At 39.8% G+C, this 22,378-nt stretch overlaps 1 protein-coding gene across 1 annotated transcript in view; it reads left to right on the top strand.

The window, feature by feature from the left end:
• Positions 1 to 1,028: 1,028 nt before the first annotated feature.
• LOC110963640 (androgen receptor) overlaps positions 1,029 to 22,378 on the top strand; it is a 28,895-nt gene continuing 7,545 nt past the window's right edge. The window contains 6 exon segments of the mRNA XM_022212082.2: positions 1,029 to 2,495; positions 7,613 to 7,746; positions 7,749 to 7,763; positions 7,978 to 8,094; positions 13,305 to 13,583; positions 16,107 to 16,251. Coding sequence (XP_022067774.2) covers positions 1,447 to 2,495; positions 7,613 to 7,746; positions 7,749 to 7,763; positions 7,978 to 8,094; positions 13,305 to 13,583; positions 16,107 to 16,251 — 1,739 coding nt within the window. The 5' untranslated portion in view covers positions 1,029 to 1,446.

Genomic DNA, 22,378 nt, shown 5'->3' with positions numbered 1-22,378 from the left:
CATCCACGTGAAGTAGTTAAGTGAACATTTCAGCTTCACAGTGATATCAATCAATAGTGTCTTGCTGCAGATTTATCAGTAATAGTGTGTATTTTGTCCAATAGACACTGATAATATGGGGGGGGTGTTATTGTTTTTTTTTATTCAGAACATAATGAAGGAAAAGAGGCTTTGGGTAAATTATGAATAGCATCATAAGATACTGTAGTTCATCCAGCAGAGCTGTTCCGACTGCTTATAAAACGCTCATTGCCGTCTGCAGCATATGTAGCAGAGAACAGGTCACGCTGAGCAGACGGTGGTGTGGAATCATGTTGTCATGGGAAGTTAAAAAAAAAGAATGCCAAGTACAAATCTAACATACTTTCTGCAAATATATTGATTCTGGATTTTTTTTACTTCTTAAAAAAAAGATATTTGGTATCGACCCCACAAATTGAGTAGAATGTGAATTAAAAAAAATAAATATTCAGGGAAAATCATGGTTGCAAAGGAATTTCCATACTAACGCTTGCACATTACTGAACAGTGATATTTCCAAACATTCATCTCAGCCTGCACTGGTGAATCCTACTTTTTAAAATGTAAAATAACAAAAAAAATGTCCTTTTGACCTATTAGTTTGGAGTTAAAATGACTGCAAGAAAAATGGAAGGATTACAGCTGCAGAGCACTGAATATCAAATTTGTACTCTCAGTTTGTGTTTATGGTTCTGATGAGAGGTTTGTGTATATGTGGTGGATATTATAAGGTTTCAATCATCTGCTGTCTGACTTTGACCTGCCTAAAAAACCACCATCAAATAATTTTGTCAACATGTAAACTTTGGGGATCTGATGCAACACCCAAGGCAACTGATTAACCATGACACAAGCCACAGTTTTATCTCGTACAGGGATGAAAACTGTCTTAAATCTTTCATTTTCCATTTAGACACGTTGTGATTGTGTCTCGAGGAAACTGGCGAATAAATCAGTGTCGAGTTAATCAAAATGTGACCCACATGTGCTGTAAAACATAGTGGGATCTCTATTTTGTGTTTTAAGTTTGGTCTTAAATTCCACAAATGAATCATTCGGCGGCTTGTTTGTGTGTCTCTGGGGGAAAGTGCGGTGTTAGTTGGACACAAAGCCTTAAACCGTTTTCCTGAATTAGTCAAACCGAACTGGAGCGGCTGTGACTCGCAGTTTAGGAGGAGTTTGTGACTCCTGTTGCTCTCCTAGGACCTTTACCAAACCGCTTTTTTTTTCATTACGTGAGAGTTGGGCTGAGCAGTAGCTAACAATTACTGGGACCAGAGGACACTGTAGTCGTGCAAAGTCCGGTCTCCTGTCCAAGTAAACACTTTCTGGGAAAAGAGCCAAACTAACCGAGGGTTATCCTGTAGCAAAATTTTGCCAGAGGGTAAGAAAATAAAGACAGGCGACGGTGTGAGCGCTCCTACTATGGCGCTAAAAGCTGAGGAAAGTCACGTTTATTTCTCCAAAAACCCAACTGTAAGCGGTACCGAGGGGCTGGCGGATAAGGCGGGCATTTACGGATCCGGACGCACTGATCCGCAAACCTGTGACATGGAGAAACAGTGCTGTCAGACAGCTGCTGCCCCTCAGGAGGAGTTGCTGAGCGCAGACTGCCGTGTGGGCGACAGTCGCTCCTTTTCTGCCTGCGCCACAATCTCAGAGACAGCCAGGGAGCTTTGCAAAGCCGTGTCCGTGTCGCTGGGTCTGGCCATGGAATCCGGTGACACCAGCGACGTGGATCCCGCTCTCCATCCGTGCGCCGCCGCTGACCAAATGCGCGGAGAGTATTTATTCGGAGTGGAACCGGCGCCACTGAGCTGCCCCAGAGTCCAGCCTGAGTTCGCGTGTCCCGACCGAGACGAGCGGCCCCAGCACGGCCAGAGGCAGCAGGTGAAAATGTTCAAAAGTTCCGAGACCGCTGCGCCTTTCCACCACATCACCTCCACTCGGACATCTGCGCAAAACTTCCCTCTGTGCGAGGCTGATGACATAACTTCAAAAGAGATGCATCATCTGGACACAACGCGCGCTGCTGTAGCTGCCTCTTGCCCTTATGCCCCGAACGCGCCGGACAACTTGCCACACTTCGGCCATGCGGCTGCGGAGAGGCCGTGCCAAGCCTACAACCCGCCCGACGAAGCGGCAGACTTCGGAGATGCCGCGGAGAACAAGTGCGGCGGTTACCAGCTTGAACCGTGCGGCGTCAAAGTCAAGTGCGAGGAACGGGAATCTGCAGGGCCGTTGTGGGGCAACAACTACCCCGTCAACAACTCACAGTTCTGGGGTTCCAGGCAGTGCGTGAGTGCGCACGGCTCAGGCGCCAACACCGCGTTCGTATGTAATCCATATGAACGCAGCGTCGTGCGTCCTGAGCAGTGGTACCCAGGCGGGATGCTGAGGCCGCCCTATCCCAACCCCAACTACATGAAAAGTGCAGTGGGTGAGTGGCTGGATGTCGCCTACAAAGACACCAGGTGAGTTCTAAAAGGATAGCAACTACATTTATCCTACATCACCATCATAAATGTAAAATTATGCCTATTGAAACAAAAACTAGTGAGTTTGTTCTGCCTTCTATATGAAAAAAATAAATCACAATCTGACCACAGCCTGACCTTAGTGTGACCCCAAACATGAATATGGGGATTCTGTCCCCCAAAGAGTTTTTTCTGGCCACATGTAGAGAAACTGACAATCCAATAAGCAAATCTAACAACAGAATGGAGCCAAACATCATCACAACAACACATACATTAAATCTCTACATGCACTGTGTTTCTGTATTGCAGACAACTGTTTGTTCTCTTGATTATTTTTTATTATCACTGGAAGTGGTCATTGTATTTACCATAACGTTTACTTTTCCCCAGTAAAAACCTAAATGGCAAACTGAAGGGATCACTCAAAAATATCACATTTTCCCAGCATGCAAGAGAAAATGTGTGTTCAAAGTCTTTGCAGGGATACTTTATAAACTTTAATCAGACAGAGGTTGAAGCGCATTTTCAAACAATGTGGGAATACATTTGGCTGATTCATAGCTTTGGCATTTTAGATGCAGATTTTTTTTTATTTCAAATTCTTTATTGATTTTTGAATGTCAAGATTCTCAAAAAAACCCAATACATGTTAGTTTAGTTCTGCTATATAAACTTTTAAATCTTTTTGTTGGTTTTGGCTTCCATTTTGCTTGTTTTGCCACCAGCAGCAAGCATGAGAAATATTTGGCATATGACCAAGATGTTTAAATAGATGAAGTGTGATCCAGATGTGTAATAAACTGAATACAATGACTGAAAAACCTATGATGGGATAAATGTTGTTGTCCTCTAAAAATACCTCTTTTGATTCAAAGATGGAATGAGCCTACAGCAAAGAAACGGTGCCTGATTTTTCTTATTTGGGTGCTGATGGTTCCTGTGACAGTTTTATTGATGTGCTAATTTTATAAATGATTTTATAGTTGTTGTTTTTGATGTGTGTTTGGCACTTCCAATGACTCCACACATTCTAACTTGTGTCTGGCTGTGAGGAGTACGAGGGACACGGAGTGAGTGTGTTGACTGACGGCCGTGGTTATCACGTGTACATCAGGCGAAGCTTTTCCATAACTACCTATGAGATTACTGAAATGAATGATTGAGAGCGCTGCCTGACACCGGCATCTCCAGCTGTTAGAGTTCAGTACACTCAGACCCTGCGTAACTGTGTGTGTACTGTAAAGTCGTGGTGCTTTTATGGTACTTTGCCTTTATTGAATATTTTTACAGCAGGGAGCAACTAGAAAACACTGAAACAACTGATCGGTGACAGATGCCGCCAGCCTGACCTCAGACTAAGTTGAACTAGCTCTTATTGTGTGCACTTCAGATTACTGGGTCAGTAGTACGCCTCCAAGACATTCCTCAGGTCCAGAAGCCTGTTCCAGAAACTGGCTTGTAGTCAGCAAGTAGATGCACCTGGATTTTTATTTCTTAGTTGAGTAATCATGTGGATTTACACATAATACAGCTGTTTTTATTTTGCTTTAGCTTTTTTCCATTTAGTGATGGCTGATCACTAATACCCATCACTGTACATGATGGGTGCAGCTTTATCCTGCTGTAAAGACAGGCAGATATTTGAAGGAGAAATGAATGGGACTCATTTGGAGATTTAAAATAAAATGGGCACAATGGAAAAGAAATGAGAAGAAATCAACAACACAACCCACTGTAAACACACTGACTCTTTGTTTAGCAAATGCAGGAATGATCTGCTGCTAATTTACAACAAGCTGACCTCGGCTGGACTGTTTCCTGTTACTGAGCTACGTTGTTGCTGCTCCTGAGTTCAGCCTAAACTGAAAGAATCTGTGACTCCGTGTCATTTACAGGAAAATAAATTCTGCTCAGTAGGTGGACACATACAGTCAAGTGTTCATCTGATGAAAGCTTGTTGGACACCTGTGTAGTTTACTGCACAATAGATCTGAGAAAACATGGGCGTTTTCCGCACATTTTTGGCCTTGTGTGGCAGTTAACTCTGACTGAAGATCCACAACAAAGCTGTTAAAGTCTGGAAATAAAGGCAGATGGGTCTGCAAAACTGGTCTATCCACATTAGTCCTGCTTTGCCTTAAGACAAAAACATGTTACGAGAACAATTTTCTGTTACCCATAGTCAAAAAACATTAAACGTAGTTTAACATTAGCCAGGGATGATGTTCATCTTTAGTAACCGACCGGATTTGAACATTTTTTTCCAAGGACTGTACAAAAGAGCAGAGCAAAAAGTGTCTCAAATCTGGACTTTGCTGTGCAGAATGCAGTGAAAGCAAAGTGAATTACGAGAAACATGTAAAAACATATGTTGGTACATTTACAGACATGGGATCATCTGCAATCAGACCAAAAATGCATCATCCTCGACCGTCTATGTCAAGGAGAAAGTGCATGCAGTGGCCTCACAGTGAATGAGTGAAAGCAGATGTTTACTGAACGGTGTAGTTCAAGCATACAGCGCTGTATACACAGCATGAGAGATATATATTTAAATCAGACAACCTGAAACAAGCTGAAGCAGCTTTGTGCAAAAAAATAAAAGAAAAAAAGCAGGTCAATGAAATGCATCTGGCCAGCAAACATGGAACTGGCTCATGTAGCTTCATAGAAAATGTTGTGAATGCACCACAGCCCACTAAACACGCAGAGGTGGGCGTAGTCCTAATAATCTGCTGGATGAATCAAACAGTATTTGGGAATGGACAAGAGCTTAAATGAGATTTTACTTGACTCTATAGGCATAGAACATTAGACGACACAATGCTATTTTTTGTGTAATTCAATTCATTGAATAAGATGGTTCAGCAGCAATGTCATGTAAATGTAGGGTTAAAATGGGAAAAACTCATTTGTATAGAGCCAGTGGACATAATTGTTTCTGTACTTTTGTCTTCTCCAAGTCATGTATTTCTATTTTCTGCAATAGAATAAATCCTGCAAAAAATATATTTACACTGCAAGGATGTGAAAAACATGAATAGGATCACACATTTTATCAAAACTATTTAGACAAATCAGCTACTGTACCACTGAATCATTAGTATTGAAGCCAGTATATCAAAAACGCTGCAAAATAAGAATGAATTTCTGTATTTTCAAACTCTGACTGAGAATTAATTCTTTAAGTAACTTGAAAATTATATGTAGTCAGACATTATGTATATACAACTAAATTTGACTGGAATCTTATAGTTGCTTGTTTGTAAATGGAGGAACTTCAAGATCACAGGATGGTATCATCTTAAATACTCCACACTAAAATGCCACACTTGGCAAGCTGTTATCACGACCGTGCAGCTGGGAATGGAACTAATAACAACACACAATCAAAGTGAGAATTTATTTGGTAAGTTTGTAATTTTAAATCCAGCATGTTTGAATGTATTTTTTCATCCTTTGCTGATTTCTGTTGTCTGATCTGTTGAACAAATGATTCGGATTTTATTAAGACGCCCTGATTAATTAATGACTTCATTTCTCACCATCTTCTAAAGATAGACGGCTGTCATTGCAGTGTGCTGCATCCTCTCATCAAAAAAGTTTTTTTTTTTATTGTTGATAGATCCAAAAAACTGCAAGATACAGTACACCAGTCAGACTGTGCTGTACAATGCCACATTTTATTTCACTGCTCTACCTCATTTACTGCTGCCCCCTTTTTTTTTTTTACATACACATTCCACTGACTTATCTGCAATAACTGTTATGACCCCAACCTATATAGTGTTCTTGAAAAATTTCATCTAGTGTATATAATGTCCTCTGCAATTTTCCGCACTGCGTTTTTAAGATTTTCTTTTACTGCCCTTTTACCTCTGTCTTTTCCCACTGTGGGATCAATAAAGTTTATCTTATATTTTCTTATAACACTACACTTTTATATGAAGAATCACAAACTGTGCTGTATCTCAGGCTTCATCTAAGGCAACTTGGCGTGTTAAAAATAACATGGTTATCGCTTTTGTTTTGCCATCGAGGCCTGTAGACATGTCTAACAATCTTATTTTTGAATGTTTGCATCAGCAGAGATAACGGCCCCATTACAATGCGTTTACACCTGGTGAGAAGCTGCAGCAATAAAGGTTGTTACGGTGTCACTGTGTCTGTTACAGTGGAGGTGATTGGCAGTTGCCTTTGTTGTGTGCTCTCAGAGTACTGGCATAAGGATTTTGGCATGTGCGGTTTTCACCTTTCCTGTCCACAGATCTTGGACTGCATACGATTTTTCTGCTGCTTTTATCACCACAGTTCCCATTGTTTAAGCTGCCTGCTCATTTCTCACAGCCTGACTGGACTTTAGATGAAAATTTCTAAGTCTGATTAGATTTAAAACTGTGAACACCAGAAGTCTTGCCTGAAATGAAACCGCTAGTGTCCCTTTTTTTTCTCAATAATAAAACTACTTGAATTGAAGTAAAACGGCAATAAAGAGAAGAATTCACTCCGGACACAGTCGACACTCTTCACTTCAGCTTCATCCTTGTCTCTTTTAGTCCGAACCTTGATATCTTAAGTTGCGCGTCACTGAGGCAGCGTTGTGTCTGAGTCTTCTCCAATCTCTCTGTGTTCAAGGCTGCAGCTAAAAGCCAACTTACCCCAACCCAGTCCCCAGCCCCCCTCCACCTCCTGGCCTCAGAGCCGGCACTTCGGTCTTTCCCACACCATCATCAAGTCATCACACTGTGCCCTCCTTAAATAAGCCTCTGAGAGACTTTAGCACGGCTCTGGAGAATGAATAGTAGCCACTTTGTTGGTGTGACAGTTTGCAAGTGCATGAGGTCTTGCTGTGATGTATGAGTTCAAGGTGTATTTGTCCCAATTTTGCTTTTAGTCTTGCAAGATAATAACCTCAAATTGAATACAAAATGCTTAAAACAGGGGAAAACATCTAATGAATATAGTCATGAATATTAAAATGCTGTGTTGTGGCATGTCAATGCTAAAGCAAACGTAAGTCACCGACAGATCACCTGCTACTTTTTGTTACACAAGCACGTGGTAGCTGTTAAATGCTTCATGTAAGACATGTTTCATTTGTCTGTCAGCAGGTTCGAGGCTGGCAGAGAGCACATGTTCCCCATGGAGTTCTTCTTCCCTCCGCAGAGGACGTGTCTGATCTGTTCAGACGAGGCATCCGGCTGCCATTACGGAGCGCTCACCTGCGGCAGCTGCAAGGTTTTCTTCAACGAGCTGCAGAAGGTAAAACCAGAGAGGTCCAGCTCAGGATTCTGCTGTCCGATGATACGAGCATTTCACTGTTTGCCCTGTTAAACAATAGTTTCACATGCTGTTACCCTCTTTCTGCTTTAAATGACGCCAACATTCAGCAGGTAGCCGATTGCCTTCAGTTCTCAGTTGGAGTGATGTGTACATTATTCTACGTTTTCAGTTTCCTGTGGTTTCTATGTTTCAGGCAAACAGAAATACCTGTGTGCAAGCAAAAATGACTGCACTATTGATAAGCTAAGGAGGAAGAATTGCCCCTCATGCCGGCTGAAGAAGTGCTTCGAAGCTGGGATGACTCTCGGAGGTGGGATGGATTCATGCACTAAAAATATTACTGACATAAATTATTAGCATTTATTAATATGTTGCTGCCATTTATGATAGCAGTTCTTATATATACATTTTCTTATTATGTATACATGATAGCATCAGTCATATGTAGGAAATATAAAGTGCATTTAGAGCTTTTAGTGTGTATCTATATAAATATATATACAGACACTCAGTATGGACTATAGTAAATACTCTTCACTACACATTAAATGTACAAAGCACACTGCAGAGAAAGTAAAGTCCTAAAAGTGAAATTATTAATGGTTTCCCAAGACCAAGTACTTTATTCTCTCTACACTGCACATCTTAGCTGGCTCTCTTCAATTGGAGCATCATCACATAGGGGATGTTACTGATAATCAAGCCCTGACTGAGCTGCCATGCAATTTAGACCTCTTCCATTCACTCCTCCTTACTGTCACCCAGACCTGTTCGTCATATTAGGCTGTAAGGATTGACATGTAGTGGACTAATTTTAGTCTTGTGTTCAATTTTCACTCTCTTCCATTTTCTCATTCTGTTAACGGTGAAAATTGTACTGGAAGCACAAAGCTGACATGAGACATGTGAATTAAAGCAGCAGACATGCTGGTAATTTTGCCACCAGTCACTGACAAACCCATGGAGGGAAAATGCGATCTAATGCTGTGATTGTAGTAAAAAGGCACACCTTTTCTAGTTGTGGCTTAAAAGATCCTTTCACTTATGTTTCATCATAGACATGTAATTCACTCCGGCATTTCCCTGGGAATTTGTGGCGATAATTTGCTGAAGTGGAAGCAGGAAAATTATACATTTCGCCTTATTATCCCGGAGTTTATTTTTTCATTCAAACTGCTTCAAAGTCCAGTCGTAAAGTCCTCAAAGAACGAGAGTTGTAATTTGACTAATAAGATTGTGAGTCATTTAGCTTTCAATGTAATTAAATTATATGGTAATCACCACTCATATCAATTACATCTGTTTTTATTTCAACCTTGTAGTTGGAAGAGCTGAAGAAAAGCAATAAAATCTTTAAATGTCGTCGTATTCGGCTTCTTTTCGAGACTGAAGCTCAGTTCTTACTAGTGGTCTTTGGTTTGATTTTTATCATTTTGAATTCCGTATTATTTCTGGAATGTTAATTACACACAAAATAGAAGCCGGGCACTGAATTACTGTTTCCAAACCATCATAGAAGTTTCATTATACAACAACCTGGAGGACGCTCACTGCACATCTGCTCTCTCTGCACATCTGTTCTCTCTGCTTCTTGTGCTACAGTGAAATACCATTTCACATCATACTGAAGATCGTATCATACTAAAAGCTTTTATTGCAACAAGATTCCTTGGATCTGGCAGCCATTTCACAACAAGCAAGTGAGAGTTGAACTTAAGTGATTAATTGTCTGACAGTTTCTTAACGCAACCAAGGCAGTGCAGCAGCCGCAGGCAGTCCCATCAAACTCTGCTGTCAGATTTGGTGTAACACTTAATGCAGAAAACAATTCCAATGCATTAAGGATGTTCATTTCATGCCCTATTAAATTTTCTTTCAAGGAAGTTTTTCTTTGCAGCTGCATGCCAGGGGGTAATTATTCTGTGGGTGTTAGCTGAAGGGCTGAGCAGGCCTGCTCTGTAAACAGGTAACGCTAGTTACCTTAATTGCAGGGCAGAACTCTCAGATTGTTGTTTCAAAAAATAATTATATGACCAACATCATTCTGCAATAGCTGCCAAAGCTATCTTTTCTCAAGGAACTCCTCAACTTGTTCTGTGGGCTCGTAAAGTGCAATGTGTGATCGTAAAATCAGATAGCAGTTACCGTCACGTCATTCCACTGCTCGCTTGTTAATTTCAGTTTGAAAAGACCAAAACGGCAACTGTCCGGCGGCAAACTTCAGGCTTCACAACGGCACAAACAAGTGTTGCTACATTAATCTTTTACAGACAGTCTATGGTCTGAATGCTTGAAGCAGTCAAGTCTGCCTCTTATGCTGTACACTAGAGTCCAAGGAAACATCTTATTTTGTCCAATGATCAGTCAATAGCTCATAGAGAATCTTTTTATTCATTAGTTGGTTAATAAAACAGTGATACCCTTTTAGTCGTTAGGCAACATTTGTGTCATATTATAATTAGCAAAAAATGTAAAGCTGATATTACTCTGTGAAGGAATACTGTTAAGCTTCAGCTATAACTAATCCCTCACACAAAACACATGCAGTAAAAGAACCAAATACATATTGTACAAATAGTGCAGTAATTGACGGGATAATACACGCATTAGTGGGGTAAAGCAACAGCATGTTTTACATTTTCAAGCGCTTATTGTCACTTTGACAGAGAAACTATCTGTGTGTTGTCAAGTACATGTTCTGACCTAAGGTGAGTGACTTAAAGCATTCAGCCACTGGTTAAGAAGAAATAATAATGGTTTGCATCCACCCTTGAAATATGGACAATTCCTTAAAATTACCACATGTGCAATTTTGACACCATCAATTATTAGAATCAGGATGCCAACCTTGATGTAACCAGATTAATTTCAGAACAAAATCTTCTAGTACCTTTTATCACCATATTATTACTGAAGTTTAGCCCTGTTTATTACCTATTACTGTCTATTTATAGGGAGCTCTAACACAAAGTGCTACTACGTTGTTGATTACTTCTCACACATTTGTTCAGAATTACCCTCCTTTTGTGAGTGTTTCTCTGGATTTTGCATGTGACTTACTAATGGGGGGTTGCAAGTGACAGGTGATTTCTATCAGACCTCTCATGCTTCTTTCTCTTTGTGTCACACTGCTCCAGCCTACCCTTCCAGAAACACAATTTACATTGGTGAAATAATGATGTAATGACATCTACAACCTGGACACCAAAGTGAGAGTAAAGTGGGATCTGGAAAATCTCACATTTACACAAAGGCATTTTCAGAGAAAAAGAAGGTGTTAACTGACCTTTGTGTTATTTTTTTTTTATGCAATCAAGCAGCCTAAAAAGACAGATATGATAAAGATGGTGATTGTAATGACAATGAGGCTGGTAACAGGCACAGAAGCAAGTGGACCAAAAAATGTGAGCCCACTGAACAGAAAATGGGCGATAAATTCCACATGTGCAATTTGATTTGAGGGAAAATGGGCTTGTAATGGATAAGTCTGCAGCTTATTCACTGGAGGTCAGTTTCAGCTGGAAACAGAAAGTAGCGCCTAAGCTCAGGAACATGGCCAACCTGTGGCAATTCTTCATGCTGATAGTTGACAACGTGTTGACTAATTAATTGCCTCCTGAACTAAATTGGTGAGGGCAACAAAGACTTTCGCTTGAATCCACCTTTTGGGCGTCTCTATTTATATTGGCTTCAACTCAAGTATGGAGATCTTGAGGTTAGTTCAACCCAACCTATTTACACTGCACTCTGTAAAGATCAGACGCCTGCCTGTTACGCAGTCGAGAATCCCAGGGAAGATTTTTTAATTAATCATTTTTGCACAAAATGTTTGTTATCGGATCAGGAATGGAAATATGAGGCTTAGAAATTATCTTATATAATCTGCAATTTTCTTTCAATCCTGCTACTTTTGCGAGAGACTTAAGTCGTGTCTAAAACTGGCGAGTCAATATTTATCAAACTGAACTGAAGAGCGAGGCTTCAGTTTTAATGAGACACCCTCGACACAGAAGCTGCAAGAGGCAATTGCTCGACAATTAACAGTTACTTTTCACTGTCAGTCAACACCGATAAAAATGGATTAAATGATTCGTATGTTGCCTCATATTTCAGTTCTCTCGGTGTTTTGTTTTTCTTTCAAAAGTGCAACTGATTAATTGTATTTTGATTTAGATAACATTATCAGGTTAAAAGGTATTTGTTGCACTTTCAAAGAACTGTCTGTTCTTCAATGCTCTCGCCAAATGGTCACCACTGGTATTCCGCCGTCACTCACTCCAGCACAGGTGTCAGTCTGAAATAACAGGCTGAGCTGACTGTTCGCAACTCTATTACTTGTGGAAGAAAACAATCGGCGATTGAGTGCAGTGAATGACCTGTCTGTTAAAGAGCCAAATCTATTTGGCAGCTGTTTAGCAGAATATCATCATTCCATTATGATTGTAGTACTGATTACTCGACATGGCGGTCCGCTTTAGCAAATCAAGGATCGTGCTCCAATTTGCTGTTTAAGTGCAGGCTGCCATATGGAGCAGCTGCTGCAGGATTTTCAGCATTTTAGGGAGAAGAAATTGCAGCTTTGTCAGTGCTCAATATGTGGGCTTTTTTTAAACATACGTTATTTGTTGCTTTTGCTTTTTTCGTCTCTGAATTCTTACATACTTGCTTGAAGAAACACAAATGTAAAGCAAATATGCCCGATTTACCGAGGTTTATTATTGCATTTAGAACCCTGCAGAGGCATAAGAAAAAGGGGGGGGGGGGAATAATTTAAGCTTTCACATTACCAGTAAGGACTTACACATGATGACGATAGGCCTTTTCCATCAGATGAGGCTCATCTGCTCCGGGCGTTTTCTTTCAAATGGAATATGATTCAATATCTTCAAAGCTATTAGTAGATCTCTATTGAGTATTGTTGAGTAAAATTGATATTGCCCTTTAAAAGGTTACTTAAAATCCACAGTTGCAGTATGAGACATTGCTAACAGACGATGTGGAAAGTAGAATTGCATTAATTCTCAGCACAGTAGGTTCTGCTGAGAGTTTCCCCTGATGTTCCGAGGACAGGACAGTTAATGTGTATGTGTTCTGACTGTCTGATTTAGCAATGATGACCTGGAGAGATGTAATTTGTTGATTTATTCGGCTGTCCATAATTCATATATACCAAGATTTATGTATCTTTGTTTTTTTATCTTTTGAGTCTGCGTCTCACAGTTACCTAGAATCAGTTCATATGTAAAATAAAGAGAAATCCATCATGTTGGGTTGCTACAGACACAAATCTTTGGAATCATCAGTCAAACAATCAATCAATCATATCAGGCTTTTGACTGTTGATTTACTTTATTCAGTGTCAACAAACGTGATCTGAATGTCCCTTTGTTTTGTTGTAAAAGCCGTTGGGCTCATTATCAAAATCAACTCTTAAAATGTTTGTTTAATGCTTTAGCACGAACATTAATTATCATTGCTGGAACTCATAACAGGTTTTAACTTTCTTGCTATTGTTTTCAGCACGCAAGCTAAAGAAGATTGGACAACACAAGAACCATGAAGAGGATCAGGCTGTGCAAGAGCAAGCGGACGTCATTCCAAACATCTCTCCAAAATCGGGTCTGAGTTTCAACTCCCAGCTGGTCTTCCTCAACATCCTGGAGTCCATTGAGCCTGAGGTGGTGAACGCAGGACACGACTGTGGGCAGCCAGACTCAGCCGCTACGCTGCTCACCAGCCTCAACGAGCTGGGAGAGAGACAGCTGGTCAAAGTGGTCAAATGGGCCAAAGGATTGCCAGGTAGGACACCGGTTAAGCAGTGATCTTTAATATAAACACACAGTTTTTGTTGTTCAGAATAGGCAGATTTAGAACTTCATATTGCAAGAAATAAATGTTTCAACTTTTAAATATGCACGAACGAGCTTTGTGTCCAGCTGGTGGCAGCAGAAACAAATTGTACACTTGCATATGATCACCTTTAGGTTGGTGGACTTGTTTGCTGCTTCTTTATGCATTCAGCAAACACTGAGCAGCATTTTCATTCTTTTACGGTTGTGTGTGTTTACCCGTCTCCTTTTTTCTCTGTTTTGCTCTCTACCAACTCCTAAGGGAAATGTCTGGCCTTTTTGGGTACCTTTGCTCATTACTGAGTCTGAACTAGTCTGCACTCTGGATTTATGTGAGCTTCTCCACCTGAAACAGCTTCCCGTTGTGACACAGCAGTATTGATGAGAGCAATGAGAGTAAATCAAACCAAAACTATGAGCTAAAGAATGCAAAGTACTTTGTAGAGCTGTAAGGAACTGGAAGTGAGGCAATAACTTCTGCTGCTTTGTCACCAACAGGCCCAAATCATAGTTGTGCAACAATTTGATCAATTGTTAAGATAAAAAAATTATAGCAGATAGAAAATGGCAGCAGCTTCAAATACTGTTAGGAGTTTGATTTTTTTTTTAATAATGAATATGATTCCATCTCATACGCGCTTTCAAACCTGTCGCACAGTGCAGGGAAACGGCTCTCTTACATTTTGGAGGTGCGACCTGTGGTTTTTCTTTTCACTTTTGTCTGATAGGAAAAATGTGGCATGAGAACAGAAGTGCCACTGTGCTCATAAACTTGGAAACGCTAACTAGACGGGTTGCAGCAGTACAGCCTGATGATTTCTCAAAAATTCTAAATAGAAAATTTCTCCAGCTACAAAATATCACCCTTCTCCTATCGACTGGTAAATGGCTGAAAAAAAAAGCTTGATTTGATGTCTTAATCATTTTGCAGCATAGCAAGATACTAATATATGACGTACTGGTGACTATGAGGACTCTGAAGTATGTGGACCAGACATTTGTTGCTTACAGTTTTACAGCTCAACCCCATGCAGACTTGAAAGTAACTGTAAGAACTTTGCCGTATTGTCCTTGGAGCATGTCATCTGTGCTCAGCCTGAATTCATGTTAGTGGTTTCTGAACATGGAGCTCCTTAAACCACAAAATTCTTGGTGGTTCATAATTGTCACAAGAGGCTGATGTCTTAACTGCAGGCTGCGTTTACAACGAGCAAACAGGAGACAAGTATGGTGAGAAAATAAAATTGTAAGTCGTAAAATACCTGTGGTATGTACAGTCACCGTTTTTCCAGTGACGCTTGTGTGCACTTGGAAAACATTTTACAAGTTGATTCCATTTTTTTCTTTTGCAGTTTTTGTAAAGTCAGCAATCAAAAAATTCTATTATTTTTTTTCTTTTTGGGAATTATGGCATCATAGCTCTCTCACACTGCACAAAACACATTTTGCTGTCTCTGCTTTTCTAGACATGATTGTGCTGTTTCCATAGAGGTGCAGGACTTTATATTGAGTAAAATTGTGACAGGAGCAGAAAGCTTTGAGTTTTTAAAGGGGTTAAAGAAGTGAATTAGTCACCAGAAGGTTACTGATTAAAGACTCGGCAGTGGAGGTACTGGTGTATTTGAATAGAAATGAAAAGGGAAAGCAAGTTTATTTGTTTAGCCCATGTCATACATAAAGGATATGTCTTCCAACATGGTTGTTTCAGAAATGAGAAGCTCCTCATTGCATCAGCTAGGGTTAAATACGTTGTTGCAGCTGAAACATATTCATCACTGCAGTAATTATCCAATCGAAGGCTCTTACCTATTTGCTTCATTAAATCCAGGGGACTACTCTTTTTTTTTTGGACAGGCAGTGTGTAATATTACTATTACTAATAGCTGAGGCTGGATGTAATGGAGAGGCACTTGGGTGGCAAGCAAAGGACGGTATTTAGCAAACCAGGCTGGCTTAATAGCAGAAGTGAGATACACTAGACTTCAGACGATGGCACTGAAGCATAGGAAGACACTGGGATGAGTAAACAGATGTAGAGACAATTGAAAATTTAACTGGTTTGGCCGTACGTTGGCAAACTGAGTGATCTTTCAGGGAGTGGAGGGTCGATGTACTGCTGGATCTTGATGGGCGAAAGAGTCTCAGGTGTATGGATTAGTTGGAGCACCCTGCCCAGACATGACCTTGATCTCTTTTTTTGAGAACCAACAAAAGACACAAGGAGGAGGTAAAAAACTGTGAAAACAATATGGATAAGGGGGAGGCACAGCTGTATCATGCACAATAGCAGACAAACCAAATAAAACCATTCTAGAATAGTCAGTGACTTCCTCTAGTCTACTTACAATGAGTTCTTTGATAGATTTTGAGTGATTTTACACAATGTTCTGGTAAGAATTCACGGCTCTGTTAGTACCGAATTTGCCATGTTAATGTTGTGCCATATTTTATAATTCCAAATGTTTGCCCTTAGGTTTTAGAAATCTCCATGTGGATGACCAGATGACCGTCATCCAACAGTCATGGATGGGGGTGATGGTGTTCGGCCTGGGATGGAGGTCCTACAAGAATGTCAACGGCAGGATGCTTTACTTCGCCCCAGACCTCGTCTTCAATGAGTATGTACAGCTCTGAATTCTTAAATTCAATTATTTTCTTTAAGATGATTTCATTAGGCGATGACCAACATGCTGAACTCTTCCTTATACTTAGAAGTCATCCTCCATGAGCAAGCTGGTGCTCTCATTTGTCTTCATCTCTTTCTTTCTCCATCTTTTTCTCATTTGCTTTACTGTTCAAAGACATGGGCAGAATTTCAAAAAATATAAAGCAGAAATATCTGCAGGCCTTTTAGGACTATCGTGTTCGTCCAGTTTCCTCCTGTTTTTTTGTTTTGTTTTGTTTTTTTGTTACTGTGAAATTGGACCTGCAGAAAGAAGCTGTTTCTGATCTGAATATTCCAGACAACAGTGGCGAGGTCTGCCTGAGTGTTAGTGGGGAATACTAATGGCTGCAATACTCATATTCTTATGTAGTTCCTTCAAATGTTTACTGTCACAGACATATGGCAGTAGATAATGCAGCTTTGTTGTTGTTATTGTGACGTATAGGGCACAGAATATTTTTACACATTATATTTAAATATGCCATACAACTGTAAACATGCATTATTATTTTTGCATGGTTAATCTACAAAGCTGTTCAGTGTGTGTACTCATAAATAATGTTTGAAGTTTTCATAATGTTAGAATAGACTTATTGTATGATTCTAAAGGTTTTTCAAAAGCCAGAATTTTGTTTCAATTCAATTCAATTCAATTTTATTTATATAGCGTCAATTACAGTCAAATCGTCTCAAGACGCTTTACAGAACCCATATGCCTGACCCCCAGAGCAAGCCCAAAGGCGACAGTGGCAAGGAAAAACACCCTTTTAACAGGGAAGAAACCTCGAGCAGAACCCGGCTCTAAATAGGGGGACCCATCTGCCTGCTGGCCGGGCGGGTTGAGAAGGACAGAAGAGGGCAAGGGGGAGGGATGGGAGAAGAGGGAGGGGTGAGAAAGCAAGGAAAACACAACACACATTTGAATACATGCATGACAGGATATGTGACACAGACAAAGTATAAGCTAACATTGAAAACTGACTCATAGTTTACTCTTATGATGTACGGCTCTGACATTAAACATACTCCTTATATAGCTAGCAGTAAAATTCAAACAGTATGTAAGTTAGCATAACAGTATATTGAAGGCGATGCAGAGTTGACTCGTGGAAAAAGGGAATTGGAAGCAGAGGGCTGGTGGAAGGTCAGTAGCAGCATCCCACAGTGTTTGTATTTTTTATTTGGGAACAGCTGTCTATGTTACATACTACATTTGATTATAATGAACAATGGATTATCTTTAGAACTTACTTCATATTATATAGTTTTGAGTTTACAATATACTATAGATATGAAAGTGCAATGAAATACACACAGCAAAAAATAATGTTTGACTGACTGCTATTATGTAGATTTGTACTCAGTGAACTTGTGCAGAATAAATATTTTTTTTAAGTAGTTGTTCAAATTGTCCAATCAGAAAAGCATCAGGAAATATGATTGATTAAACTACTCATGTGGACACTTAATCACAAAAGCCAGAATTCTGAAATAAGCACATTAAGTAAATTAAGCGATTTGCATGTAATTATGCGTAGAGTTTAGCTGTTAGACAACTCCGTAGCTGCTGTTCGGTCCACTAAACCCAAATTGTATAAGTTAATAAATGAAGAGGCCCATTAGTGTGCTGTTTTTGAGGACAAAAAATACGTTGGTTTATCTTTACACTAATGCATCCTCTATGGAGCATTGTGTTTGCCTTTTTTTTATTACTCATACCATTTTATTTGTGAAACAAGGACGTAAGCAGTAAATGTCTTAGTTTGTTTTTTGTTTTTTGGTACGTGTGTGTGTCTTTTTAAAGTGAGGTTGATGGAAATGCTGAGAGCCAGTGCATTAGGACAGTGTAATTAAAAGGCCCCTCCAACAGTTTGCTAACACACTTCTATAAAGTTGACAGACAAGCGAAACACAGTGGTCAAAACTGAAGCAGCAGAAGCAGAAGTCCTGACATTCAAATAGAGCTCTTTTTATTCATTTTTGTTTTAGTTCCCATCAACCAAAGTAACTATGATACTTTGCTAATGGAGATATTTTTTCTTTTTTTTCATTTCCTCTGTCAAGTACAAAAAAAATGAAGCAAAAATGAAAAAGCACTGCGTGAAATTTGATCACAGGGTTCCATTTTTTAAATATCTGTGCTAAATGTCACCTGATCCAGTAGCTGAGCAGGTTATTTTGAGTATAACACAAAACTAAAACTGCTAACTTGAAGCACAAAATGCCACTGCAATGATGAGTTCAAACCTTCTTTTTATGTAGTTTCCACAACCTTATCTCTAGTCAAAATCCAACTCCGTGAAACTAAAGATTAAACAATAGTGGTCCATTAATTCTGTTGTTTTTCAGTTTGAATCAGGGCAGATCAAGTGTAGAACATACAGGCCAGAAAAGGTGACAGTGTGAGTTAACTGAAAGACAAATGAGCAAAAAGTGTAAATAGATGGTTTGTCATCTTTTAATTTTTTTTCTTACCTTCACCTGCCAAGTCAAGTTATTCACTCAGGGGAAACAGAAAACCCATTACAGACAGTCATTGTAATTGGAGGCTAAATTAAGGATTGACTGACTGATTGTATGGCTTTTACACAAAAAAGTTTAGCTGTACTGAAATACCTCATCTTCATTAAATCCTATTAAGAACACATCAGTTCTGTGGTCTGATTTAATAGTTACTAATATGAGAGCAAAAATCTACTGTGGAGTTATCACAGAAGAAAAAATCAGTTATTAGAGAAATGTGTTTATATGCAGGTAGTCCCACAGACAGTCTTGGATGTTGGTATAACTACCTTTGTAGGGAATATTTTAATTTTATGATATTTGGGAAATATTAGTTTTCTTGCCAAGAGCCAGAGGAGAAGAATGATGACACCATTCTCATATCTGTGCAGTAAATACACCAATCATCCACAGCATTAAGTCACCTGCCTAATACTGTGCAGACTCATGTTGCCAAAACAACTCTTGCATGTCAAGGCCTGGACTCCTCAGACCTCTGAGTGTGTCTTGTGATATCAGGCCTCAAGATGTTAGCAGCAAGTCCTTTAAGTCCTGTACATTACGAAGAGAAGCCTCCATGGATGAAACTTGTTTAGCCAGAACATCATGCGGATCAGATTGATATCCAGGACATTTGCAGGCCAAGTCAACATTCTTAACTTTTTATCATGTTGCTCAGACCAATTTTTGCAGTGTGGCAGGAAGCATTTTACTGCTGAAAGATGCTATGACGAGCTGCTCTTGGTGTGCAACACTGTTCAAGTGTCAAAGCAAATGCAGGGCTCAAGGTTTCCCAAGGGAACTTTGCCCAGAGCATCTCACTACCTGCTCTAGCTTGCCTACCTCCCCTAGTGCATCCTGCTACCATCTCTTCCCAGGGACGTGGCGCACCCGGTCGTCCACATTATAAAAAGAAAACATGATTCATCTCATAGGCACACTTATCCACTTTGTGTTCTGACACTTTTCTTTTGACTCGGCTTTAAGGTTTTCTTCATTTTTGTGCTACAGAATCAGACAACATGGGTCACCATTCTCTCCACTTCAGCCCTTGAGGAGATGCTGTAACCCTGTCCCTCACTGTTAGTTACTTCTCGAAGTCGCTCAGATCATTAAATTTGCCAATTTATCCTGCTTCTAACACATTACCGTCAAAAACTGACTGTTCACTTGCTGCCAAATATATCCCAACCCATTACAGACTCTGCCGTAACAAGATAATGAATGTTGTTCACTTCACCTTGTCAGTGGTTTTGATGTTGTGCCTGGTTGGTTTATAAGATACAGGGCAGCCAAGTAGCTTAGCTCAGCATACAGACTGAAAATACCTGGAAATAAACTGGTGAATTGTCGTGTTTGCACTCTCAATATAAATTAATCAAACAAGCTACATACTGGTAATTGTTGAGCTTTAGAGGTGCTGGTAGGTGGTTTTTTTGACCACTGGACAACAGTGGCGGATCTTCCGTGGGGGCACGGGGGGGCAGTGGCCCCCCCTGTGATCTGATTGGCCACCCCGTGTGCCCCCTCAAAGTTTTCGTTGGAAATTTACATTACTCTTTCAAGTTGCAGGAATAACAATGGTGTCAACAGGAGCCAGTTGAAGGCTGCAGTGATTTTGGTGACACTACAGTGTACCAGAGTGAAGTTATTGAATATTTCTGTCCTTCTTTGCTGTTGCAGGGGTTTTGCAATTTGCAGGCGGTCCCTGTTCACTCCATAGACACCAATGTTATTTCTGCAGCTTGAAAGACAGCTACTTTAGATAAAACTGGGCTCGTAGCACAACATCTGCCTTACAACGATGGGAAAGAGGCATCGTTTATGTTTTCAACAACCTCTATCTAACGAGTTATTGATGCTGGAAGTCTGAATCTGTAAATATCTTTCCAACTTTACCGAACTCGGGGTCACTACCACCCAAGTAGTGGTATACTTAATTTTGAAAAAGCATTTAGCCATACTTAAAGCTTTAAGTTCTTTATTAACACAGAACTAAAAATGTTGTATTGTTCTTTGATCACAGATTCTGTCTGAAAAGAAGTGGCATCATTTTAACCAATGAAACCATACTAATAAAATGTATTGCCAATCCAGTGTGCAATACTGGATTCTGCTAAAACATAAACAACTGAATGCAGAGAACTGGACAAAGAAATTCTCTACAGACACTTTTTTTCATCTAAATCTTAACACAGTTAATGCATTAACTTATTTATGTGTGTATGCATGTATTTATTGATTTATTTAGTACTGTTAACATATCAGAGTTCTGAGTGAGTTTTTCTTTAGATAGACAAAGGCCATTTATTGATTACATACAGGCTATCAATAATCCAGCTGATCTCATCATGATGTCCCTTACCATATAGACTTCAGAAGATGATTGGGCGATGGAAAACTGTGACCTGCTGGTTGGGTTCTCTCTATTCTCATGTTTCTTAGACGTTGGTCTCCTGATGCTGCTTTACTTCAGCCAGTCCACGAGCAACAGAAAACACAGTTTGCTCTGTACCCATTGCCAGGGGTTCGAGTCTTGGCACTCACGTCTGCGCATTTGCAAACGTTTTTGTTTCTGTGGACATGGTGGAGTTTCGGGTGTAGACATTTTTAAACACGCGGGAGCAGCACCGTCCGTAACCAGGCAACCGGGAGACCGGACCGGACAGGACCGGGTACAGAGAAGTCTGAGGTCTCTATCTGCTGGACCTGGCATCGGGTCCTCACTACATTGGTCCTACAAAGATGAAATTGACTGCCCTTAATATTTCCTGCGTCTTATTTTGTTCATTATGCAGTTTTGGCGGGTGTGTGACAGACGTGTATGGTACATTTATGAAAATACGGAACAATTTGTGCCCCGTATTGAGTCAATGCGGGACGCAACAATTAATTGTCAAATAAAGGACGATTCCGTATTTTAAGGGACGGGTGGCAACCCTAGTCGTAGAAGTAGTATCAGCATTTATAATAGTAGTACAAGTTGTTGTAGCAGTGCCAGTATCAGCAGCAGTTGTTAGTGTCTACTTTTTATCTGTCATAGATCTATATATAGATAGATAGATAGTAGGGCTGGACCTGAATATTCATTCGCTACGGCATTGTAAATAATTAGATATATAGCTATATGAACAAAAAAGAGAAAGATAAAAAAATACATATATAGAAAATGTTTTTAGATCAAAAGATTTAACTGTAAAGGTATATATATGTATATATATATATATATATATATATATATATATATATGATAATCCTTTATTACTCCCCGTGTCTGGGGAAATTTCCCATGTTACAGCAGCATACATCTTACAGTAGAGCAACAATAGCAACAATAAACAACAATATAATGATAATCATAATAACAATCACAATATGTCCAGGAGTGTAGGATGGGAAAGGTGGCTTATGGAATGATGTGATGTACAAGAGAACTGTGCAGATTATGTGGTAAGGGATTGTGTGACAGAGTCCAGTTTTGTGTAAACATCAGCCAGTGATGCTGATGTTATAAAGTCTTATAGCAGATGGAATGAATGACTTGCGATAGCGTTCTGTCTTATAGGTTAGGTGTCTCA

The sequence above is a fragment of the Acanthochromis polyacanthus genome, chromosome 17 (genome assembly GCF_021347895.1).
Source record: "Acanthochromis polyacanthus isolate Apoly-LR-REF ecotype Palm Island chromosome 17, KAUST_Apoly_ChrSc, whole genome shotgun sequence".
NCBI lineage: Eukaryota > Metazoa > Chordata > Actinopteri > Pomacentridae > Acanthochromis > Acanthochromis polyacanthus.
This window is presented reverse-complemented; position numbering and strand designations above follow the sequence as displayed.